General features: G+C 44.5%; 1 protein-coding gene across 10 annotated transcripts in view; it reads right to left on the reverse strand.

Annotated features, from left to right (window-relative positions):
• MTCL1 (microtubule crosslinking factor 1) overlaps nt 1-14,734 on the reverse strand; it is a 104,348-nt gene extending 89,614 nt beyond the window's left edge. For all 10 annotated transcript variants that reach the window (XM_082294337.1, XM_082294336.1, XM_082294335.1 and 7 more), the window contains exons 1-3: nt 13,708-14,734; nt 2,345-2,569; nt 679-837 (exon numbers count right to left, since the gene is read on the reverse strand). In XM_082294337.1, coding sequence (XP_082150463.1) covers nt 679-837; nt 2,345-2,569; nt 13,708-14,571 — 1,248 coding nt within the window. In that variant the 5' untranslated portion in view covers nt 14,572-14,734. The remainder of the gene's footprint in view (nt 1-678; nt 838-2,344; nt 2,570-13,707) is intronic.
• Nucleotides 14,735-22,512: the final 7,778 nt, after the last annotated feature.

Genomic DNA, 22,512 nt, shown 5'->3' on the forward strand with positions numbered 1-22,512 from the left:
TGTAGGCTCCAGCAAAGTGCTGTGCTTTGTATTTGGCTTTCCTTTATGGTCCCCCTGCTCCTCAGCTCACTTCCTTCCAAGGATCATCACTTCACCCAGTATGACTATGTGTCAGCACCAGTTGAAATTATTCCTTTTCTCAAGAGACAGTGTTTCTGTGCCTGAAGTGTAAAGTTATTTATACATTACAGACCACATTCCTGCTGCCTAGCTCATGCTGATGTCTCCACCGCCACCACTGAGGAGTACCAGCCAAAACAGTGCCTTGCCTATCTGAACCCTGCTCTCAGAGACAAGTCATGCACACCTCATTTGACTTTCAAGTAGGTGGAAGTCCCAGTCTGTGTAAAGAACAGCCAGAGCTAGCTAGCTGGAGTCAAATCAAAGATAGTTTTGCTCCAGCAGGAAGAGAGTTTTTAAGGAGACAGTTGAAAATGGGACAGAAGCCCTGTGAGAAGCCCTAGACAAAAAAAGTGGAGAATCACTCATCTACATCTCTATTGATTCTAAATTACCAATGACGTATCTGGGACATATAACAAAGGAGACCTTTGGGGCAATTGTACAAGCAATATCAGCAAGCATTTCATGTACGAATTAGTCTAAGACACCTGTGTGCCAAATTTCTGTTCTAACCCAGCAATACTGCTCTGCATGGCTTTTCTGACAATTGCTTACCTCTTTTAACTTGTCCAGCTCATTTTGCAGCGTCTGCTTGGATACTTCCACCTCAATGATTTGCTGCCGAAGGACTTCATTTTCGTCTTCTGCTTTAACTCGCTTCTCCTCCACACTCTCCAGCTCATGGTGCAGTCTGACAGAAACATCTTTGGCTACCTGGTCAAAAGAGCACAGATGCATGAAGATTATCCGTGAGGAGCAACAGCTACAGTGTGTCTCCTACAGTAAGAAGCATATTACAGCCCTAGACAGCCAAGAGATTTTTAATTCAATTATGGCACTGTTGATGGAACAGTCAAAGCCTTCCAAGTACCAAAATGAATATTCATTTCTAATAAAGAAATCCAGAATGAAAATATATTTGATTACCCATCTCCAGCTCCCTCTCCACATTATGCTAAGGCAATGTCATGAACAGCGGGAGGAAACAAGCAGATACCAAACCCGCCCATCAAAGTGCCAGCATACCACACAGATAAAGCCGAAGACAAGGAATTGTGCATAAAGCTGACGGGCCATCCATCAAAGCAACGTGTGTGCAGCAGTCCCATCCACGCAAACTTGCTGCTTTAGCAGCAATCACAGCTAGGCAAGAGTGATATGAAAGCACAGAAATATATGCCAGCTTAGGTTTTCTGAGTCCAGCCTAACAAGAATAGATATTTACTCCAAAAATGTTTGTAAAGGTGATACATCATACAACATGAGGAATTATGGAATTGCAAGGAATCAGTAAACCCAAAGCCGACTAACTAAAAACACTCAATATATCTTTCATTCAAATCTACGTACAAGATTTTTACAGAGTAATGTATCACTGCTACTGTTACAAGGTTATAAGTTGGTTTTCATCATAAAACAAAAAATTAGATCTGAAATTTTGAAAGGTTTGATGACTTGATGTTACTCTCATTTCCACTGCTGACAACAAATCATTCCAGTTTCAGGTTTTATGTTTTACATTTTTAAGTACAACATTCTTAATAATTCCAGTTTTAAGCAGTCCTTCTCTACAGAAGATATTTTAAAAACAGCTACAAGATAGCAATATTAAGACGAGTAAAGCTAGATAAACATACAAAGCCTATACAAAGTTTTACTTGGTTTTGATGGAAGCATTTCTGAAAGATACAAAAACTGTTTCAGTATGAATGTAATTTTTACAGGAATTTGTATTTTTAGGGACAGAGCATTTTGATTCTCTATCTGCCCTGCAAAAATATAACAGTCTGTTCCTGATACAAGTAACTCACTAGACTCTAAGAAATGCAACTTTGACTATTTTTTTCCAGTTACTTGGCATAAGCAAGAAGTGAAAAGGAAGGAAACAGCATGAACTGGAAAAAGCATATCAGGTCTTGTTTATACAGTATTGCAAAGTGAAGATTTTCAGTAAAACCAATAAAACAAGACCTTTTAAATCTTTCAAATGCACAAATGTAACTTGACTGTATTTCTTTCATTTTGAGTCTAAACACATGTTTTTTTTGGTCACTGACACATCTTATGATGATGATGAGCTGAATATTTGTTCTCCACCACAGCAGTAGGAAATTGGTCCTGACATTTGGAGAACTACTGCTTGTTTCATGTGTCACACTCACTTCCACTGCCACATCACAGTCTGCTCTCTTTTGCTATGAATATGAATCTCTCAACCCACCTTTAAATCCTGTTCCAGGCTCCTAATGAGCTCTCCATCCACATGGCCTGTTTGTGCAACTTTCAAGCTTTTCTGTTCTGCTTTCCTGAGACGATATTGCAGAATGCGGCAATTCTTGTTTGCCCGGTCCAGCTCTCGCCGGAGCTCCTGCAGCTGGTAAACATCTTCCTCTAAATAGCTGTCACGCATTTCTTCCATTTCAGCCCGAAGTTCATCCAGCTCATCCTGTGAGAAGTCAAAACAGTGCTCCATCATACCTCTAAATCTCACCCGTGGGAGAATAATAGGAAACATGCTCACTAGGATACCATATTAATGAAATGATACAGATTGCAACACGCAGCTCCAGAAGTCACAGGAGCAGAAGTTTTAACCCAACATTGAGTAATTATGCTGAACTAAATTAATGAATACTTGTCATATTTCTTTCAGCTGCTTTGATAATTAAAAACAAACCAGATGCTCATGTCTCCTGAAACTGATGACCTTCATTTTACCGTCTCCAATTAAAATTAAAAACGTACAATACTTTACCACTGTTTAAACTGATTCCTTGTTTTACTTAGACTACAGTAAACCTACTAAAGCAAGTACTTCAACATCTCTGTGTGGTGTGTGCCTTTTTAACAGCCAACCCCTCCTAAAAATGAAATTTTCCCTTGAAAAATGTTTTACACAAAATACTGAACTGCTCCATATGGAAATGCTGTCCCATCTGAGCCTAACGCCATGCACTGGCTGAATGTCACATGGGCTGTGTGCAGGAGAAAGTGGGCACACACATCTCAATAACAGGACTGCAGGAACAAAACAAAACCTGTGCCCCCGGGAATAACCTGCTCATTCTTTTCTGGGCATCATGAACTGTCCCAATTCCATGTTATACCATGAGTGGCACTTGCTCTCTAAAGTCAGATTAAAGATTTACAGCTGAACAGGATAAGCTCTATCATTGCCATTTGTTTAATCTGTGCATAACTGAAGCTCCACAGCTAGAACTGTTATAAAGGTCTTCCAAGCAGAGGGGTACAAGGTATTAAACTACTGCATGAGAGAAAAAAATATGATTCTACAAGCTTTAAACAAAGATGGGGGGAAAAAATCAAAAAAAAGAGCCAGGAGGAAAATATTTGAAATTAACTATTAAAATTTTGATTGGTCTGTTTAAATTTGTGTTTGATATAATAAAGACCAAATTTTCAGTGGAAAACTTTGCTTAAATAAGATTCCAGGAGAACTTGCACTGGGGCTAGCTGCAGTGTGACCTCACTTCAGATCTCTAAATCACTCTTGAAATACCAAGGATGGCTGGAGATTATTTCACACTTGAAATACCAAGGGTGGCCAGAGAACATTTCACACTTGTCTCAGGTGGAGAGGGCACTGCTATGAAGTCAGTACCCTTGACAAAGCTTCCCCTGCCCCTGGCTGAACCATCCCTGTCCAGTCCCTGCATGAGCACATCCGCCCATACTCTCCTGGCAGTCCTCTCAGCCTTTCCCCCTTCCCACAACCTAACCAGACTGACATATTAATCTTGCTTCATTGGAGATTTGATAACAATTGCAGGGCAGATCTTGTCCCTGAGCGTGGTCCTGACCAAAGGAAGATGGGTAGAACTTCTTTAGCTTTGCCAGTTATGTTAGAATTACAGCCTTATTCTTACCAACAACCCATCCATGCATAAAAACACCAGTATGGACCTATGGTTTAATTTCAGTTAGCTGAGCCAGCATAAATTTTGGGTATGTACAAGGCCTGTTATTTCCAAAATTACAACTCTGGGCTTATAAGAGAGGCTTTGCTCCACCAGTACAGCCCATTCAGCTCTCCCTGGATGCTCTGAAAGGACAAAGAAGTTTTCTCACAAGCCTACTATGTCACTGTACATTCTCAATACATTCAGATTTCTGCTGCAGGAGCATCCTGTCCCACAGTCTCCCTGGGACAAGTGCAGGAGCAGGATATTTGTGTGGACAGATAGACTCAAGAGTTACTCCCCATTGCGCTGGATCATGCTCACACCATACGCTGTCTGAAAAGGAATAGTGTAAGCACTGCCATCGAGGTTACCCTTGCAGCAATAACATCCTCAGAAGTTCCAAACACATTAATTAAGCACAAACAGCAGACTTCAAGGAAGCAAATGAGCTCTGCAGACCAAATCCAGCAGGATTATTTCAAAACAATTTAGGGTCCAGGCCCTATCTACTCCTCAAGACACAGCCAAATACTCTGGCCAGTTTACAGCCAATGCACTGGTGAAGTTTTGATAAATGATGTATATTTTAAAAAGAAAAACATAGCAATGCATGCTTGATTGGATTGGGGACAAGACCTGTTTTTCTTTCCTGTGTACACACTTATCACGATGCTTCACATTTATAGACACTTTCAAGAGCTAAAGTAAAAGTTTACCCACTGAAGATAAGAGATGCAGAAGAAAATGTCAAGGTTTTAGAAACTGATTGGAGAGTAGCAGTGGCTTTTGAACCTAGGAAAAGGAGTACACTTGTGGATTTTCAGTTTATTAATGAGATATTTTGTCTAAGGTACTCATACCAAAAGAAGAATCGTTACCTGTCAGAGCTACCACAGCCCTATGGAATGAACAGGACCAGAGTCATTTTGTAGGGTTTGTCTTCAGACTCAGGTGTTAAATTTACCTCAACTAGATTTAAGTTCAATTAACTTCTTAATGTCATCTTCAGAATGCTAATGTTAGATTAGTAATTTGGTTGTAAATTAAAATTTTGAAACACAAATCCACAATAAAGAAAAACAACTGTCATCAACAAATTAATGGGATCTGGTTTATAATCTGATGTTTACATTTAAGAACTAAGCAATGGCTTTCATGTATAAAGTAGCCTGCAGTTATAATGTCATTGCTCATCTCTTAAACTTCCTTCTTATCTTCATCAGGTTTTGCTGTTAGCAAATCTGATTGGTTTCTAAAGACAAATAATAAACACTATTTGATCTCAAAGCATTTATTGCAACCAAACTTGGAAAGTGAAACTCACATAATTTTAAACAACCCAATCCCTGAAACACTCATCCCATTGAAACAGAACATTCCCAAAACCCATCTGTGGGCATGGGAGTTCTCCCAGCTGTAAAAGTCACTCTGTCTCTGTTAGAGACTTGAGTCCAATGTCTTTCCTCACACCAAAGAAGTTCCTCAAAGAGTTGCAAGCATTGGCGTGAGCCTCAGGAAATAGGACTGTCTTTAACCTCCTGGTAAAACCAAAATTTTCTCAATCTCCCTTATCAGCACAACTCTGACTTTGCAAGTCAGTGATTTTTTTTTTTTTTTTTTTTCTATTCTTGCCTCTGGTTTTGATTATAAATACACAGTTCATTTTTCTCTAGTGTAATTTTGCAGATGAATTAAAATTTAGAATACAATGAAGGAAGCTGTACTTTAAAAATCTCGCATGCTTCTCCTCTCAGATATTTTTTTGACGGAAAGGAGTTTCTTTTCCACAATTAATTTTTTTCCTAGTCCCAAAATTTTCACATAGAAATCAAACTGTATCCAACTTCCTGTATTTAGAGATACAGCATCCTTTGGATGAGCTTTAAAACAAGGCAACGTGAAGCCACAAACAATTTTGACTGTATAAGGAGCAGAAGCCTCACTGTACAGGCTGCATGCAGCGTCAGCCCATTTTCTGCTGTATTGCTGCAGTGCTTGGGGCTTGAACCTAGAGAGGAAAAGACCCAAATTAAATCAGACAGATTAAATATTTTTGAATAGCAACATGAAGTCCTATTTTTATATAATAAATATATAGAGAGGAACATGTCACCTCTAGAAAATCTAGCTCAGATTTTGTACGTCAGCACACCATTTTAGATACTGGGATAACCTCTAACTGAACCATAACAGTTTAACTTTCGTTACAATAAAGACACAATCTTGCTTTTGATACAGGCCACAAGGCCAGTGACAAGGGTGTAGACGATTCCATCTCTTAGCAGCTGATTCTCCTTGGCAAGTATTTGTGATTCTGCTGTGGACCCTGAAACCGTATGTTAGCAGATCCTAAGTCAGAACTGTTACAATCACACCTGGAAAATCAGAACAGCTTAAACTCCCCTTCTAAAGTGATCCATGCACAGAAAATGAAGGAAGGTAATTTAAAGAAAGACCCATGGAAAGGGAAGTTGTAACTGAAACTGTGATGGTCCTGCTTACTAAACTGGCAAACTGCTGTTTTGAAGGAAAACATGTCAATCATTTGTGAAATCAAAGGTAAATGCAGCAAAGCCAAAACTCCCAGCTTGGTAGTTTGCAAAAAAAGTGATGCTCTGGCTACAAGGCAGATAGAAATAACAGATAAGCCAAACCCTTGACTTAATTAAAATGTATTGTTCTTACTACTATTATTATTGTGAGTTAGAATTAAAGCTCTTTCTCTCAGGAGGTATTGAGCTTCATACTGTAGAGTTTAATATTGTAAAACTGAAGAAAGAGATCAGAATAAGCACTTAAATGTAATTAAAACAAACAGGCAAGGAAGTGGCCACCCCTCTTTGTTCATCTAAAAATGGAGAGCTGCTCCCTTCCTTAAACAGGGAGGACCTGCTCCAGCACCCCAAAGTGGCAATTGAAATTGGGAGGTTAAGTGCTGGCATCAGAAGCTTCACTTTGTTGTGCATTCCTGAAGGGGATGAAAGCCTCCTCTTGATCCCTTTTAATTTAATGGTAATTATGCTATTACTTTCAGTAAGAACAGCACGAGTCAGAGAGTCCTGGAAGAAATAATATTGTTTAGGAAAAGATAAACTGCTTTTATTTCCCTATGTCACTCTGGTCATCAGAAAAAATGAATGGAAGTCTGTTTTCTAACTGGCAGCTCTTTCCAAATTTGCAGTAGAAATCCCACTTCCACCAGCCTGAGTCCTTCAGCTTATGGTTTCACTTGGCCCAAATGACTTCCTAAAGGCCAGCTATTTGGGGTCTAATAGGAATTACCCAACTTAGAGTCACAGGGTGGCTGTAGGGACACAGGGCCACACACAAATAGCTGCTCTGTCTGCAGGAGTCCCCAAGACTGCAGTGCAAAAGCAACAGAATCAGGATTCCCCATTTGCCTGCCAGTGTACCAAGCCAATGTGAACTGGCTGAAAGGGGGAAAGACTTGTGTGCAATTTCCATCACTGTGTAGCCCAAATGCATACTGATAGGTCATTTTCTGTCTGTACTGTGCAAATTGAAGACTTGCCTGTCAGAAGAGAAGCCATTACCTCATTAATACATTTACTGATGTCATGCTTGTTTATTATTGATTTAATTATAATTAAGTATAATTAAGAACAAATTACAGGAATATGCCTTGTTTATGATTCTTTAAAAAAAGAAATAGAGAGGGAGAGAGAAAGAGAGAGAAAAAGTCAGGCCATACAGCTATCACACTGAGTAACCCATACTCATCTGAGTCATTCCCACTGAAATGACCAGGAATACTTGCATAACTTATGGGCTCTGTCTGCCCAGCCAGTCTGGTTATGATCTGTAACAAGGTTTGAAAACAAATTTTCCAATCATCTCCACCAACTGCACACTCATTCTGTCCACAGAGCATGCAAGAAACGGATCCTTTCCGAAATAAAACAGAGACCTACACTCCAAGGGTGTAGCAAATGTGCTCCGCTACTCGAGTCCTCTGGACAGCTTTAAAACATATGCACGATGGGGATGTTTTGTTCAAGGGGCCAGACTAAATGCAGTCCAAAGCAAGACCACTAAACTGCAGAGGAAGGGTCATCTGCACCACTTGCATTTAGGTCAGCCTGCTGATCTACCTTCATTGAGATGAATTACTGGCTAAAATAGAGAAAGCTCTTACCTCAGAGCATGAATAGAGACTAAACAGTGGAACCCAACCATGCGTCAAAAAACCTTGAAAATTATTGTTAGGGAGAAATTACATGCAAAAAAATAGCATAAAAGATACATGAATACTGAATTCATTGCTATGTGAGTACAGTTATGCACACTGGTGAAGTCTTTAGGCTCCAGCGAATTAGAACACATCAGTGTTCAGAAGTTATATATTAAGTTGAAAATAACTGCAAACTAGGAAGACAAAAACACACAAAATCTATAAATTGTATAGTATTTAAGAAAATACAAATGAAGGAGGAAATTCAATTGTCTATGTAAAAAATATGTTTATTAATTTGGCCAAAAGTCATATTTATAGATTACGTCAGTACTGTTTTCTAAATAGAAAGCTATTTAATATACATTTAATCAAGTGAGTGGAGAGTGGGAAAGGGAGGAAGAGTGGAAATTACAGTGGGTAACTGCTATTGCACTGGTGAATCCAGAGCTTCTAGAAAGTCCTTCATAAATCTAAGATTCATGAACTGTGATTTTACATAATCTCTGTTTTCATGTTTTAAATATCTCAAACTGTCTATATGTAGGAGACGCTGCTGCTGCTGCTAAGAAATAAACACATCCCCCACAGCACTTTACAGCAGAACTGCAGCAGGGATAAATATGCTCTAAAAGGCTTTGATTGGGAAGAAAGCAACAACCATTATTTTTGCCTCTTGCAAAATATGTTAATGAACCTGAAGCCCCTGGGCCCCTGATGTTATTATTTAGCTTTCAAAGCAGACTACTTTACAAGTCGCTCACCAAACCAACGTTGTCTGAAGCTTGTGCACAAACCAAGATGCGAACTGAAAAGTCACAGGACCGTGAGCACCTGTTGACTTCAGGGCTGCTTCAAGTTTGCAGGATCTGAGAGCGAGAGCAGCATCTGGCAGCTTTTCTGCTTCATTCAAGCATTAGCTACAGTATTGTTTCAACACATATCCTCGGCTGGGGCTGGTGAAGCTGTTCGAGCACTCATCAATGGCAACATTGATAGCCTCTACTGAGGGCCACCAAGGCAAACTATTGCCCGGTGCATCACGCAGCTCATCCCCTCCAGGCAGGGTGGGGGCTGCCAGGGACACAGCTGGAGCTAACAAGGCACATGGCCTCGCTATTCTTCCCCCAAAGTGACATCTCTCTCGACAGCTGACCGTCCCTCCGGCTGAGCCCAGCCACCTGGGGTTGGTGCCCCGGGCCGGGTTGTCACCTTCCGTTCTCTTCGGGGCCACCAGTCGCCAGGTGGGAAAAGCAGCATGTCAAGCAGAGATAGGGGATGAGCTTTATTTTGCTAACCCTGGTAACCCTCACTAAATGGAAAAAAATTGGTGCCATCACTTTGCATCATTCTTGGTCTGCAAAACCCTTTGACATCCACAAATCCCTGCAGGTTAATAAAAGAAGCGGTAGAATTACTCTCCCTAAGTTCAGCACAAGCCTACAACTCAAAGAGCTACAGTTTCAAGTGAGTAAAGAAATACATAACCTCATATGACACACATTGTGATTTTAAACAAAAATGAACATAGTTTAGATGCATCAGAGTGGAATAAGGAGCCTGGAGTGGGCCCTTAGTCAATTTATATCCAGAATATGTCACAGTTACAAATGAATATAGAAAGAAAAAAAGACAAAGCAAGACAGTTATCCAATAAATCCCAGATAGTATATTTCTGTGCTAGTCCACACTGTAGCAGCATTTCTGGCATGTTGAACTTAGACCAGCACAGGCACAAATAGAAGGCCAGGTGAAGAAAAGCACAGCAAGCACCAGTTTTATTTTAAGGGCTGTGGGAAGTGTCACGCCTCATGTAGGAGGCTGCTTTCACATTATGGCTGTGAAGGATGCAAAGAGAAAAGGGGCGTGTGTTGTGACTAAAACACCACTGCTGTTTCTGCTAGCATGTTTATTTAATTAACACAATCTAAATTAAAGTTTGGCCGAGACAGAGCAAAAACATGCCTAATTGCTAAAATTTGGGCCTTCTTCCTTAAGATCCCTCACCCTTCAGAGGGCTTTTTTCCAAGTTTCCCAAGGAATCTCATAGTGAATGACACTTCTCCCTGTGCTGGACACTTTAAAGTAAACTTGAAAATCAACCACTTGTGTGGGCAGTATTTTGCTACTACTAACAGGACTGACTAGCAGTAACTAAAACTTTATCTACCACCAGCAGTTACCAAGGATCTCCTGGTCCTACAGAGCCGAGAGCCATGACAAAATTTCTCTCTTAGACGTCAACAAAGAAGTGATACCTTTTAAATGCTGCTGTAGTATTACAGTCTTCCCCCATAGGTAGCTGAAATAAGATCTTGCAAGGAATACACGAAACTGAAATCCATGATGAAATTTCACAGCGGTAGTAGAAGAGAGACTTCTCAATGTAAACATTTCTCCTCAGCCACTTCACCTACACGCTTAGCTTTGCAGCTAGTTAGCTATGGCTAGAGCCAAATTCTTATCTAAAGACAGTCCTGGAACATTATAAGGTGGAAACCTGATACCAGGTTAAAATCTGGCTCATGGTATATGAGATGTTTGCAGAAGCAGCGGCTTGCACTGCATTCTGGGAGACTTTCTAGTATTTATTGTGTAGAAACAAAAACAAATGATTGTGTTTGTTTTTTTCTTTCTGGTAACACTTTAATCTCTAGCAGTCTTTAGCACTAAGTCTCTCTATGTGTGTGTATCTTCTATAACCTGTGTTACAGACATATGGAAGATACTCCTATAAGAAAATTAAATTTCCCTGAAAAAGACTTTATTACGTGCACTTAGGGCTGCACTCCAGCTGCAGGGAGGGATAAGGAGGAGTGAAAGCTACAAAATTTGGCTTATGGCCATGCTCAGGAAATTAACAGCTTCTTCTGGGATTTATCTAATCATTTGTCTATTTACAGTTGACAGCATCCCTGTTATCCCTTAGCCCCCTCTGGAGAAACACAGCTCACTCCAATGCCAACCAAGAGAACTGCATTGCAAATAACACACGGAACAAACCCACAAGTAAACAACTCAGACAATGCTGTGGTTTTAATCTGTAGATGTTTTTTATAGGTTTTCCTAGGAAAGGCAAATGAGGTTTGGGGATTCTCCTGATAATTTTTGCACCACTAGGCTGTTTCTAACCATTTTGAGAGTGGAGCAGAACTAAGACCTCATGCGCCCAGGTGGCCAAGGAAAGCAGACAACGTACTCGTTTCCCTCAGAAGAGGCAATAGTGTGAGTTCATGGCTTTCCAGGCATCAGAACATGCCCACTGAAGAAACCAGTCTGTATCATCACCATTCTGTATCATACCAGTCTCAGAAATACTTTTAGCATGAAAAAGTCACAATCTGAATCAAAAAAGCATTGGGACAAAATTGCTGTAGATGATGAAGACATCAAGATGAAAGATCTGAAGGCACTGTTGCACAGGGTGAAAAATTTGGAATGAAGCAGAATAAAGTTTACCTAAGCCTTGTCACTGGCAACTACGTCCCATGATCACAGAGTTCCTCAGGTGGGATACATTAACAGGGTTCAGTCCTAGACAATTCAGACAAACTCTTTTCTTTCAGTTTCCCATAGTTAAAAATTACTTTCAGTATAAAGAAAGAGGGCTTGACACATACTTTGTAATGGGTTTAAGTATATATTACTCATATACTTGTGCAAATCCTGTAATGCAAGGAGATGCTCCTGGACTTCATGCCTTCTAATGGCAGTGCCAGTTACCTACTCCTTAAGCAATTCCTATTATCAATTCTGATTTCATTACATCTCCTCTTGCTTCTAGGCTGTCAAATAAAACAAAAGCTTGTGATAAAGGTTCTCTGTGCTGCTCATCTTTTTATAGACTATTACATTTCTCTACCACACTTCAGTTTCCCATCCAATGAGTGCTATAAAAGCTTTGCTATGAGCCAATAATTTTTATTGGTCTGGTTCTGTATTATCCTTTTCTAGATGACCAGCAGTGCCCCCAGTATTTCAGGTACACTCACTGACCTGTGTAACAGCTACAGTTCTATAAAATATTGCCAGCTTTTCTAAGTTAGTCTCTGTTCAGTTCCCACTGTAATCTAACAGTTTTTGCAGATTTTCATTGCTCCTTCTCTCATGATGCTCCAAAGTTAATGCAACACACTTAAACAGAAAAGTGCATTATTCTTCCCTCCAAGTGTTTCAGATTTTGAATATTAAGATTTTTTTTTACCATCCTCTGCCTTCATCTTTCATACTTTCCTCTGGGGTTAACTTTATGATTAAGTTCTGTCTGATCTTTGCTGGATTTCACTTAATGTCATCTGAAAATTTTGCTGTATCATTGCTCATTCCGTTTTCCAGTTCACTAAGCAGCACCAGACCCAGCAAAGAACCTTGCAGCACCCCTGCTGTTACCCTTTTGCTATACTGAATATTGTTTCCTGTACCTTAGCCAAAACCCCTTAACGAGCCTAGCCTGTATCTTTAGCACCCTTCTCTCCCAAGGTTATACACCAAACTGCAGTTCTTATTCGAGTAAGAATCCTAGATTTACATGGATTTCCATGGTTATTTTGCTTGACAACAGGGTGTTTCCAAAATCAGGGAACAAAGATTTTTCTCACCAGAGGCAAACAGTGGCTGTGGTTACAGGATTATCTCAGTTTATCTTATTTATAGATCTCTATGCATGTAGCTTCTTTGCTCTGCCAAAAGATCGGATTGTAAGTACCAGTCCAACTAAAAGTTCCCACAGGTCAACCCAGCTCAGAGCTTGCCTGAATTTAGCTTTGCTTTTTCTCCGAGGATGGATTCATGAAGATGTACTTTTCTACCTGTACAAGGATGCAATGACACTTTTTTCTTGCTGCTCTTGTTGTTCTATTAGTACTTCACAGCGAGTGGCTTCACTTTCCAGTGATAAAGTAACACAATAAGCAGAGCACATAATGCTGCCATCGTTTCCACATCAAATGAGGGAACCTATTCCTTTGGCTTTTCTTAAAGGGTGATACTGAGGAAAACAGTTCCTGGAAAGCAAAGTCCTGCTAACCAGTAGAGTGTTTGCGGCGCTTTAGAAAGAGTCGGGGTTTGCTGAGCTACCACCACGTCAACCAAACGCAGCATTGCCACGGTACATGTTGCACCGGACTGACGTTCATCCAGCCCCCACAAATAGGGCTTTGCAGGGAGCCGCGATCATACGCTTATGAGCCCTTAAGCCGTACCGCGGTCTCTCTTCGTGGGGGCGGGGGAGGAGGGGGCCGAGGCGCCCGGATGGTTCTCGCTGCCTCTATTTCTCTCCCGCGGGTAAAATTTGGCATTTGGTCCAGCGGGGGCGGGGGGTCTCGCGGGAGGTGACTCCAGGCAGCGCGAATCCACTCGCCCTCCCCCCAGGCGCGGTCCCCGCGTTCCCAGGTAGGAGGGGGCCGCGCTTCTACCGCTGCCGCCCCCTTCCCTTCCCCGCCGAGGCCGGGCTCCGCGGGCGATGCTCACCTTGAGGTACTCGTTCTCCGAGCGCAGCTCCTCCACCTCCCGCTGCAGCTCCTCCGGGGCCGCCGGCGGCGGCTCCCAGCCGCTCGAGGCTCGCCCCCCGCCCGTGGCCGCAGGCAGCGCATCCCCGCGGGAGCCGAGGGCCGGCGGAGCTCCGCGCCCGGGGCCGTGGCCGGCGCGGGGCGGCTCGGCGGCGGGATGAGCGGCGGGCGGCTCCCGCTCGCGGTCGCTGGAGCCGGTGCCGGACTCGGCGTCGCTGCTGGCGGCTGGGGCCAGGCGATGCTCGTCGGAGAGCGGCTCGGAGGGGCAGTCGGAGAGGTCGGAGCTGCTGTCCGTGTGGCCGACGCGGGCCAGCGCCGCCGCCGCATGGCCGCTGCCCGCCGCGCCGCCCCGCTTCGCCTTCCTGCCCTTGCCGGGCGGCGGGGCCGCCTCCCCGCCGGGCTGCCGCCCCGCTCCTCGGCCGCCGGGCCCCGGCTCCGGACCGCGGGCTGCTCGCTTGGCGCAGGGGGCGGCCTTGGCGCCCGCCCTGCCGACGGCGGTGACGGCGGCGGCGGCCGCCTTGCCCCCCGGGGCGGCGGGGCGACGGGAGAGGCGGCCCGGCGCCGCCAGGAGCCCCGCGGAGGGCTGGTGGGCGCCCGGGTGCGGCGACGGGGGCGCCCGGGCGGGGAGGCCGGGGGACTTGGGGGGCGCGGGCGGAGGCTTGGCGGCGGCGCGGGCGTGCAGGTCCTTGAGGAAGGGTCTGGCGGGCGACGGGGCGCGGTGCAGCCGCTTCTTCTCGGCGTGCGGGTGGTGGTGGCCGGGCGAAGGCGGCGGCGGCGGCCGCAGCGCGTCGCCGGGCCCCGGGCCGGGGCCGTTCAGCGCCTCCATGGCGCGGGCCGGGGGCTGCGGGGCGGCAGCGGCGGCCGCGGGGGCGCCCGGCGGCGGCAGGAGCGGCGGTCCCCGCGGGGCGCGGCGACAGGACGGGCAGCCTCCTCCAGCCTCCCTGCTCGCTCTCTCATCACTTCTGTTTCTCCCAGCCACAGCCCTCACACTTTTCTTTCTCGATCCCCCTCTTCCTGCCCCCCCCACTCCCACCTTCTCCTCCTCCTCCTCCTCCTCCTCGCCGCTCTCTCCCGAGCACTGATTTGTTTCAATAAATCGAGCCCAAATCCCCCGGTGGCAGCCGTCTCCGTCTCCTCCTCCTCCTTCTCCTTCCCCTCCCGCTCCCCTCTCCGCCTGGCTCAGCTTGATGCCGCTCAAGTTGTGATGCAGCCCAAAAAACCGATCCTTTTCTCTTCAATCCAAGGCAAAGGCGTGTTTTCCCAGCTGCCTTCGCCTCCGCTTGCAAGCCCCCCACTCAGCCCACCGGCGCCGCTAACCCCATCACTGCCCCGGCTCCAGCCGCCGCCTCCGCCCGGCTCCTGAAATAGCCCCGCGGCTGCCGGGGCCGCTCCGACTCGGCGCTGCCCGCCCGTGCGCAGGATCCGCCCCCTCTGTCAACCAGCCAGGCTGCTCTCCTCCCGCCCGGCAAACTACTTTCCTCGCACGCTTTATTATAGGGACGCCTCTGCCAGCCTCTTCCTATCAGAAAGCCTCATTTAGGGAGAAATTTTGATCTCCCAGCCATGAGCTATATGGTGTTGCCCGTTTTGGTTGGGTTTCTTTTTTCCCCCAAGCTAAGACTTCATGAAAACCCTCTCTCCAGGGACTGGCAGCAACAAAACAACAGCCACCGCATTATCTCTCTGCTCAAGGCAGATACAGGTTCACCTAGAGGCAGAGCCGAGTATCCGAGGATATCAGCAAGTTCCTTGCTCTGGCTGTACTACAAAAGGCAGATCCGTCCTTTCGGAACAGGGGGATATGAAACTGCAGCCCTTACATTTGCAAAGCACCCGAAGAGTAAATGTAAGGGAAGAGAGGCTCAGGCGTGGGAAAGAGGCACAGCCTTAATGGAAAGAGCAGAGCAGCACCAGCCGGGATGTTTCCGCTTCTTCTGCGGACCTTGGAGTAGCCTCGGTGGCTGCCTTATCAGACGAAAGTGGTAAATGCGTGCTTAGCTTCTGAAGTCCTTGGGAGGCTCGGATCACCCGCGTCGGGACGTCAGGGACTGCAGCGCGCTCGGGGGAGGACAGTCCCGGAGGCTTGAGGAGAGGGATGGGAAGGTGGGCAGTGCCCTGCGGCGCTGCAAGTCCCCCGCTCCGCTCATCTGGGCTCAAGGCATTACCCCGAAAGGCAAAAGCCCCAAGGTCTGCTGGAGCCTGGGGGCACGGGGCACCACGGGGCGGGTGGCCAAAGAGAGACCAAGCGGCTGGTTCTGGCAGTGCCAGGCCGGGGCCGGGGCCAGGCCACGTTGCCCGGGGAAGAGAAAGGACCGCTCGGGCATCCCCGGGTCCTTTCTCCCGGTAAAGGAGGGGAACACTGATTTATCCTGCTGAATAGCGCTGCCGCATGAGTATGCAACAGGTAGTCCTTACTTTGTAAAGGCTGCAAAGGTGAAAAAAATAACATTCAAATCAGAGCTGTATTTACAGGTCTCCAGGAATTGGGAGCAGCTCCACGGCAGAGCCCCGGGCAGCCGGCGTGGGCAGCGCGGGCCGGGAGAGCGGTGGTGGGCGGGATGTCGGCGGGGCCGGGGGCGAGGGCGGCTCCAGCCCCGGGAGGAAGCCGGGGCTTGGAGCGACAGCGGAGGGGGAGGAGGTGGCCAGGGTCCCTCCCCGTCCCCGGGTGAGGGCCAGACCTCCTGGGCAGGGCGGTGCGGTCCTTCCGCGAGTAGGCAGGCGATGAAAGCTCTGCGCCGGGGCACCGAGCGGTGATGCCATGCTGTGTTGGGTGCTTTTTTTAATCTCTTGAAAAGTCCACTTCTGTTAGTACTCTTTATTTCCCACCCGTTGGCATCGCTGCCAGGCGGCTGGGTTCCCGCATCCAAACGTGCCTTCCAGGTCACACGCCAGAGTACCTTTTGTGGCAAAGATTGCACTGGCTGCTGCCGGTGTGTACACCTACTAGAGCTGCTGGCAGGACTTCGTTGGGCCAAGTCCTTTAAAAATTACAGAAAATACTTTGAGGAGAGGCAAATGCAACAAACCCACTTGCAAGTGTAAGCCCCCTCATTCTCCCTGCGTGTACATTAGTAATTTACTCGTTTGGGTGAGATAACCAGAGTATAGAAGCAATATGAAGTGGCTCAGTTGACCTAGAAAAATGGCTTATAAAATACAAACTACTGCTATATTTTAATGACATAACATTTGCATCAGGCCATCACACATTATCAGTGTTTCCTACCAAGCTGTTGTGCTTCAAGTTGTTTTTTTAATTATTATTTTTAAAATTTATTTTGTCAATACACTGCTGGGCAGTTCAAGGAATTCTCCCTTACGGGAATGTGAAAGAGAGTGAAAGAAATGGCAGTTGCTGTATTTCATAATGAGAAATAGTAGTTATTATGAAAACACTAAGTATTAAAGATGCCCTACATGAGAGATCTCATAAATGTTGTTTTGCACTACCATATCACCACTCTCACTTGGTTTTGGCTATAAATTCCAAGAATAGATGGGAATTCCAGCTTCACCTACTAGATTTGCAAAGTGTTTATGCATGTGATGAAAGGGGAACTGCTCTGTGGTAATTTATGAGTACCCTGTTTTGACTTTGCTCCATGAACAGAATGGTTCAATTCAAAAGGAAAATGAAAGGAAAAGTATGGCTCAAGATAAGCCACTTTTCTACAAACAATAGCTGAGGGACAGTGCCAGGCTTCTTTGCACTGGAGAGGAAAAGAATTAGGGATGTGAAAAAAGGAGCACATTCACAAAAGGCTGGGAATTGTCTGGGAGAATTAATCTGAGACATTTAAGTGCTTGACAGAGCCCAGTTTCCTGTGGTTACCTTGTAAATTTTACATTGCAAAGACACAAATAAATATATCTTTTTCTATCTTACTTATCTTCCCCCCCACACACTAAATACTTTGTTTCAACTGCTAAATGCTTTATGTTTTAGATGTCATGTTATATCGCTGTGCATCACCGACCACGAGCTCCTGCAGGCAAAGAGGACTAAAACTCATCCTGACTTCTGAGGAGGTGCCCTTGACAAATAGACACTCAGAATAATGAAAGGCCCATGACAAGGCAGGGTGACCTCAGAGTGGAAAGGAGACTGGAGAGTAGATACGTCTGTAAACTCTGTGTACCTTTGTGTCCTGTGCATCTTCCTCTCACTGAAACACAGTAATATTCACTGTCCTGGGCAGCACCAGTTCGACTAGGCACCTTAATAAAGTGCTTTATTTGTATTAATGCTAAAACAAAATCCAGCTGTGGCCCTGAAAACGTGCTCAACAGAACGCGTTAGAGGGAGACGAATGATCAGTCACATCAGGATCCCTTTATGCTATGCTGGCAGTATAAGGCATTTAATAACAAAGAAATGCAGCCCCTGTAGCCCTCCCTGGGCATGTGCCTGGCTGGGTGCAGATGGTAGATTTGTGTGGTATGAGGCCAGCTGTAAGATCTTGGCTGTGTTCCTCTGTCCTCTGCTGTCGTGCAATGCCATTTGGAGATCCCTACGAGAATGGCGTGAATGAGGATAAGACCCTAATATGAAAGCTAAGTACATACCACAGAAACCTCCATTGGGCTAGGCAAATGCCCAGTAAGAATTACTGGTATCATATTACTTATTTATTTATATCGAAACATTTTTTCCTTTACTTAAAACTCGTTATTTGTTCTTACAGGAACACACAGTCACAGACTACCAAGACCCCCCTAATTCTCCTCTCTCTTTCTTTTAATTTGTTTGTAATGTCTAATTGTTTTCTCTTATGGTAAATTAGTCATGCACTCCCTCCTGGTGGAATGGTTTCTTACATGCTTGTGTAGCTCTTAACATAATAGGACGTCTGGGTGTTGGTTGAATAATACAAATAATCAGACACAACACTTTTACAACACGTTTATTTTGGCAATGCTGATATCCTTTGTCTGATTAATGCTGACATTTGATAACTGAGCTGTATTTGCACAAATAATTATGAAAAGTAGATGCTAAGCCTGACTACTTAGATTAGCTATCACACATCTTACAAAGCACAAGACAGTTTTTGGCAGTGTAGGACTGCCTAAATTCTTTTCTAGGGCTGAGGCACAAGAGAGTTTACAATTACTTAGAAAAGATGTGAAGAGGCTCAATCTAAATGTAAATTTGTTCCTCACCAGCCCATCTTACAGTAGCCTAAGCCTAAGCTGTTATTTTCTCCTATTTCAAATCCCTATTTGAGATCTTCAATGACACCATAAGAGCAGCCAACTTATAATGGCCAGGCTCAGAGTTATAAGAGAGGACTGATGTTTACAGAGCTAAATCAAAATACTAAATGAAGACACAAATGCATCCATACAGGCCATATGTATGGATAACCTAGCATAAGTCTGGTTGAGTCTATCATTATTCCCCCTTTATATGTTGCAGATCACGAGCTATAATTTCTTTGTGGGCACATTGTGCTCTGTGATTATACCATCCCAGAGGAATCCTAATCAGGGCCAGCAGGTGTTACAGTGACACGTTAACAACAGCAATGAGGCATAGCTTCCACAGAAAAATGTGTGACATTTTCAAGTTCACAAATCCTATTTTGTTTTCTTCTTTTTTGCAAGTTCTCCCTCAACCGCTCTCTCTCCCTGAGGGATTCAAAGCCCCAAAGACCTTTTTTAAGCTTTATTCTTGGTCTCAGGAGTTATATCTAGATTTTCACTTCTTGCTCTTTATTTGTACAAAACCTGATTATTAAAGGTCTCAGTTCTTCACCGGAGCTTCTGTCCCACAGTAATGATATCACTAATTGCCGTAACTCAATCATGGAATGGAAATAATTGCATGACTAGCTCTTGTAAGGGACTTTAGCAGTAGAAGAAGAGCATAGGGAGATGTTAGGCACATTCATCCAAAACTGTGATCCCCCAAAATCCATCAGCCAACCCTACAGGCTCCTAACTCTGTTGGTAATCTTAATTTTGGCCATAAAGCTCCATGGATGACCAGAGCTTTTTCTCTGTATATGTCTATGCCTGCTCATTCAGAGCCAGAAGTGGAGCCCCTGGGCATTGTGCAGTTATCACCAACGTTTCTATAGGGATTTTTGGGGTCCACACAAAACACAGAGGCAATCAGCTTTGATGAGAGAACAGCAGTACCTCACCTCTTGCAGAGGTGGCCATGTGACAGGGCAGCAAGTGAGAAGCCTGACTTTGAAGCCTTCCTCAGACTGCAGGGGTTAAAGACCAACCCGACTGCAGGGATTAAAGACCAAACCCTTAAATACCAAGGGGCTGGCGGGGCTTGCTGACTGCTATCAGTAATTCCTGCTAGTGCTGAGCCTTTGGGTGTGCGTGTGAGAAACCTCCTGGGATCAGGCTCAGGTTGGGAAGCAAACGTGTCTCTTGCACCCTTGCTGGGGAGAGAGCTTGCGCTTCCCTCTGCAAGCAGCAGGTGGTTCCCATAGGTGAAGCCATCCCTCCTCTTCCCAAACATGGAGCTACCTCTTCTCCCAGTTCCTCCAGCTCTGAGTTAGTGCTACCCAGGCTGAAATCTACAACCCAGCTACAGGTGGGTGTTCCCAAGTGTGCACTGTTCCTCTTTCAATATCCAAGGAAACGTCAAAGAGACAGAATGTAAAGTCCTTTATGTTCAGCACCACAAAGGCAGAGTTTTTCCAGTCTGATGCCTGCTTGAGAGTCACAAAAGTTCATGCTGAGGTCTGACTTGGTCTGTTACCCATGGTTCCATCTCTGCAGAGTACAGCCAGCTGTCATTTCCAGTGGGCAAATAACCTCCAAAATTATGTATCATGATATTGTACCAAGGAGCATATACCCTGCTGTTAGAGTTATTACCTCTTTTAGAACTAAACAAAGAAAACGTGGTTTCCAATAGTAATACATTTATACTTTTTCTCCTCACAAACCACCTGTGATGTCAATAAACACCCACATGCACACTTCAAAATGTATCATCTGCTTCCCATTGTAGGCACAAGTACTTAGGATCTGCTATTGTCCATAGCACACCACTGTGTGCCACTCATTTTCCAGCTCCCTAACTTTCAAAGGATCATTTATGTTTGACAACATGCAACAGGGAGAGACAAAATAAGTCAAAAACCACTGAGACTCAAAGGCTGTCTCTAACCATAGGCACCAGAAAAGAAATAGCTTGTTTTGGATCTTCCATCATAGACTGTGTGGAGCTGGCATAGAAAGGTAGTGTTAATTTATCAGGTATTCAATGGGGAAAAAGAAAGATGGGTCATACACTTGTTACTTACTGAAGATGGATGCTTGTAACAGTTTCTGGTTATTGAAATTGATATGCATTACTGGATACACTGTTTGTAAGATAGTTTGATAGAATCTCAACACCAGAAATATTTCCCAGAATTATGAGACATTTTAAAAGCCAAGGAGCCAGACTAATAAGGTGCCTGTTGGTTGGCAGTGTGACCAGTTTGGCTATCCTGCAAGGAAAGTGTCACCTTTCACTGAGCAAAACATCAGTCTTAGAATATTACAAATTATCCATTTCTAATGGTACAGTTGGCTGAAGAAAGCTACAGAAAATATCATATTCTGCAGACACACATACCTCTGATAAGTAACCAATACCCCAATATAGCAAACATTTAGTAGGATTAACTTCCTAGATATATCTCTGCCAAATTTAGCTATTAGAGTCAGTATTTTTCCACAGTGCTTCATTCCCACTTGTATTATTTCCCCCTATCCTTAGCAGTTCTACAACAATTCTTTTCTGACCATGACTAAGGAGGCGGTTCCCAGCCAAAACTAACCCCCAGATTTTCATTCATTCGCACTTCAATTCCTCCTAAGATGCATGGGCAGACATGCTGCATTTTTTGTTTTACCTCTTTTCAGTAATTTCTATAAATCTACCTCCATTTTATCCTAAACCTTTAGCACCTGAGGCTTTAGTGCCAGTTCCCTTCAAAGCTGTAGCCATTTTTGATTTAAGTCTGTTTTTTGAGATAGCTGCTCCTTATTTTTTTTCCTGCCTCTGACAATCCCAAACAATTGCTTCTTACAAATACTCTGACTGTCATGGTTTAGGACTTCCTTTGTCCTCAGTGCATCTGCTGTTCTGTTAGAGCTCAGAAAAGCTGATTGCTGAAGTCTGCTTCACAATTCCTGTGTTTCTACATGGAATTTCCTCTTCAGCTCTCTTATCCACATGTGGGGCATGTCATTGCATTCCCATGTGACACGCAAGCTCTCGATTCTGCAGCACCTTTGAGGCAAGCACACAGCTACCTCCTGCAGTTTAGACTCAGCTGAGAAGGCTCCACGATGAGTTGAGGAATCAGGGATTTTTAAGGAGCATGCAAACCGTGTCTAAGGACCAAAATTAAAGGCTCAGAAGAAGCAGAGCCAATGAGCAGGAATGCATTATCCTGACATAAAGAGAAGTATAAGCAAGTAGAGACTGATTTCCATTCACTGGAGGAATGTTTGGAAGATGGACCATTGATTGTGGGAAACGTGGAAGAATACAATACCTACAATCTCAACACTGTAACTCACCAAGAATGGTATTAGGGGTATGCTCAGGGTTCTATGCTCTTTCAGTATATATGTAATTAATTTTTGAATTTAAATAAATATGCTAGCACCTCCTTTACAGAAGCCAAAGAAGCAGCTTTGCTTGCTTTCTTGTCTTGTAGGGTGTTACAGTTTGTCTCTTATCAGTAGCAGAATGGAGAGTCCAGGTGTTTCCCTGCACCTGTAACAGATGGTTCAACAATAA

The sequence above is a fragment of the Coloeus monedula genome (genome assembly GCF_965178545.1).
Source record: "Coloeus monedula genome assembly, chromosome: 1".
Taxonomy (NCBI): domain Eukaryota; kingdom Metazoa; phylum Chordata; class Aves; order Passeriformes; family Corvidae; genus Coloeus; species Coloeus monedula.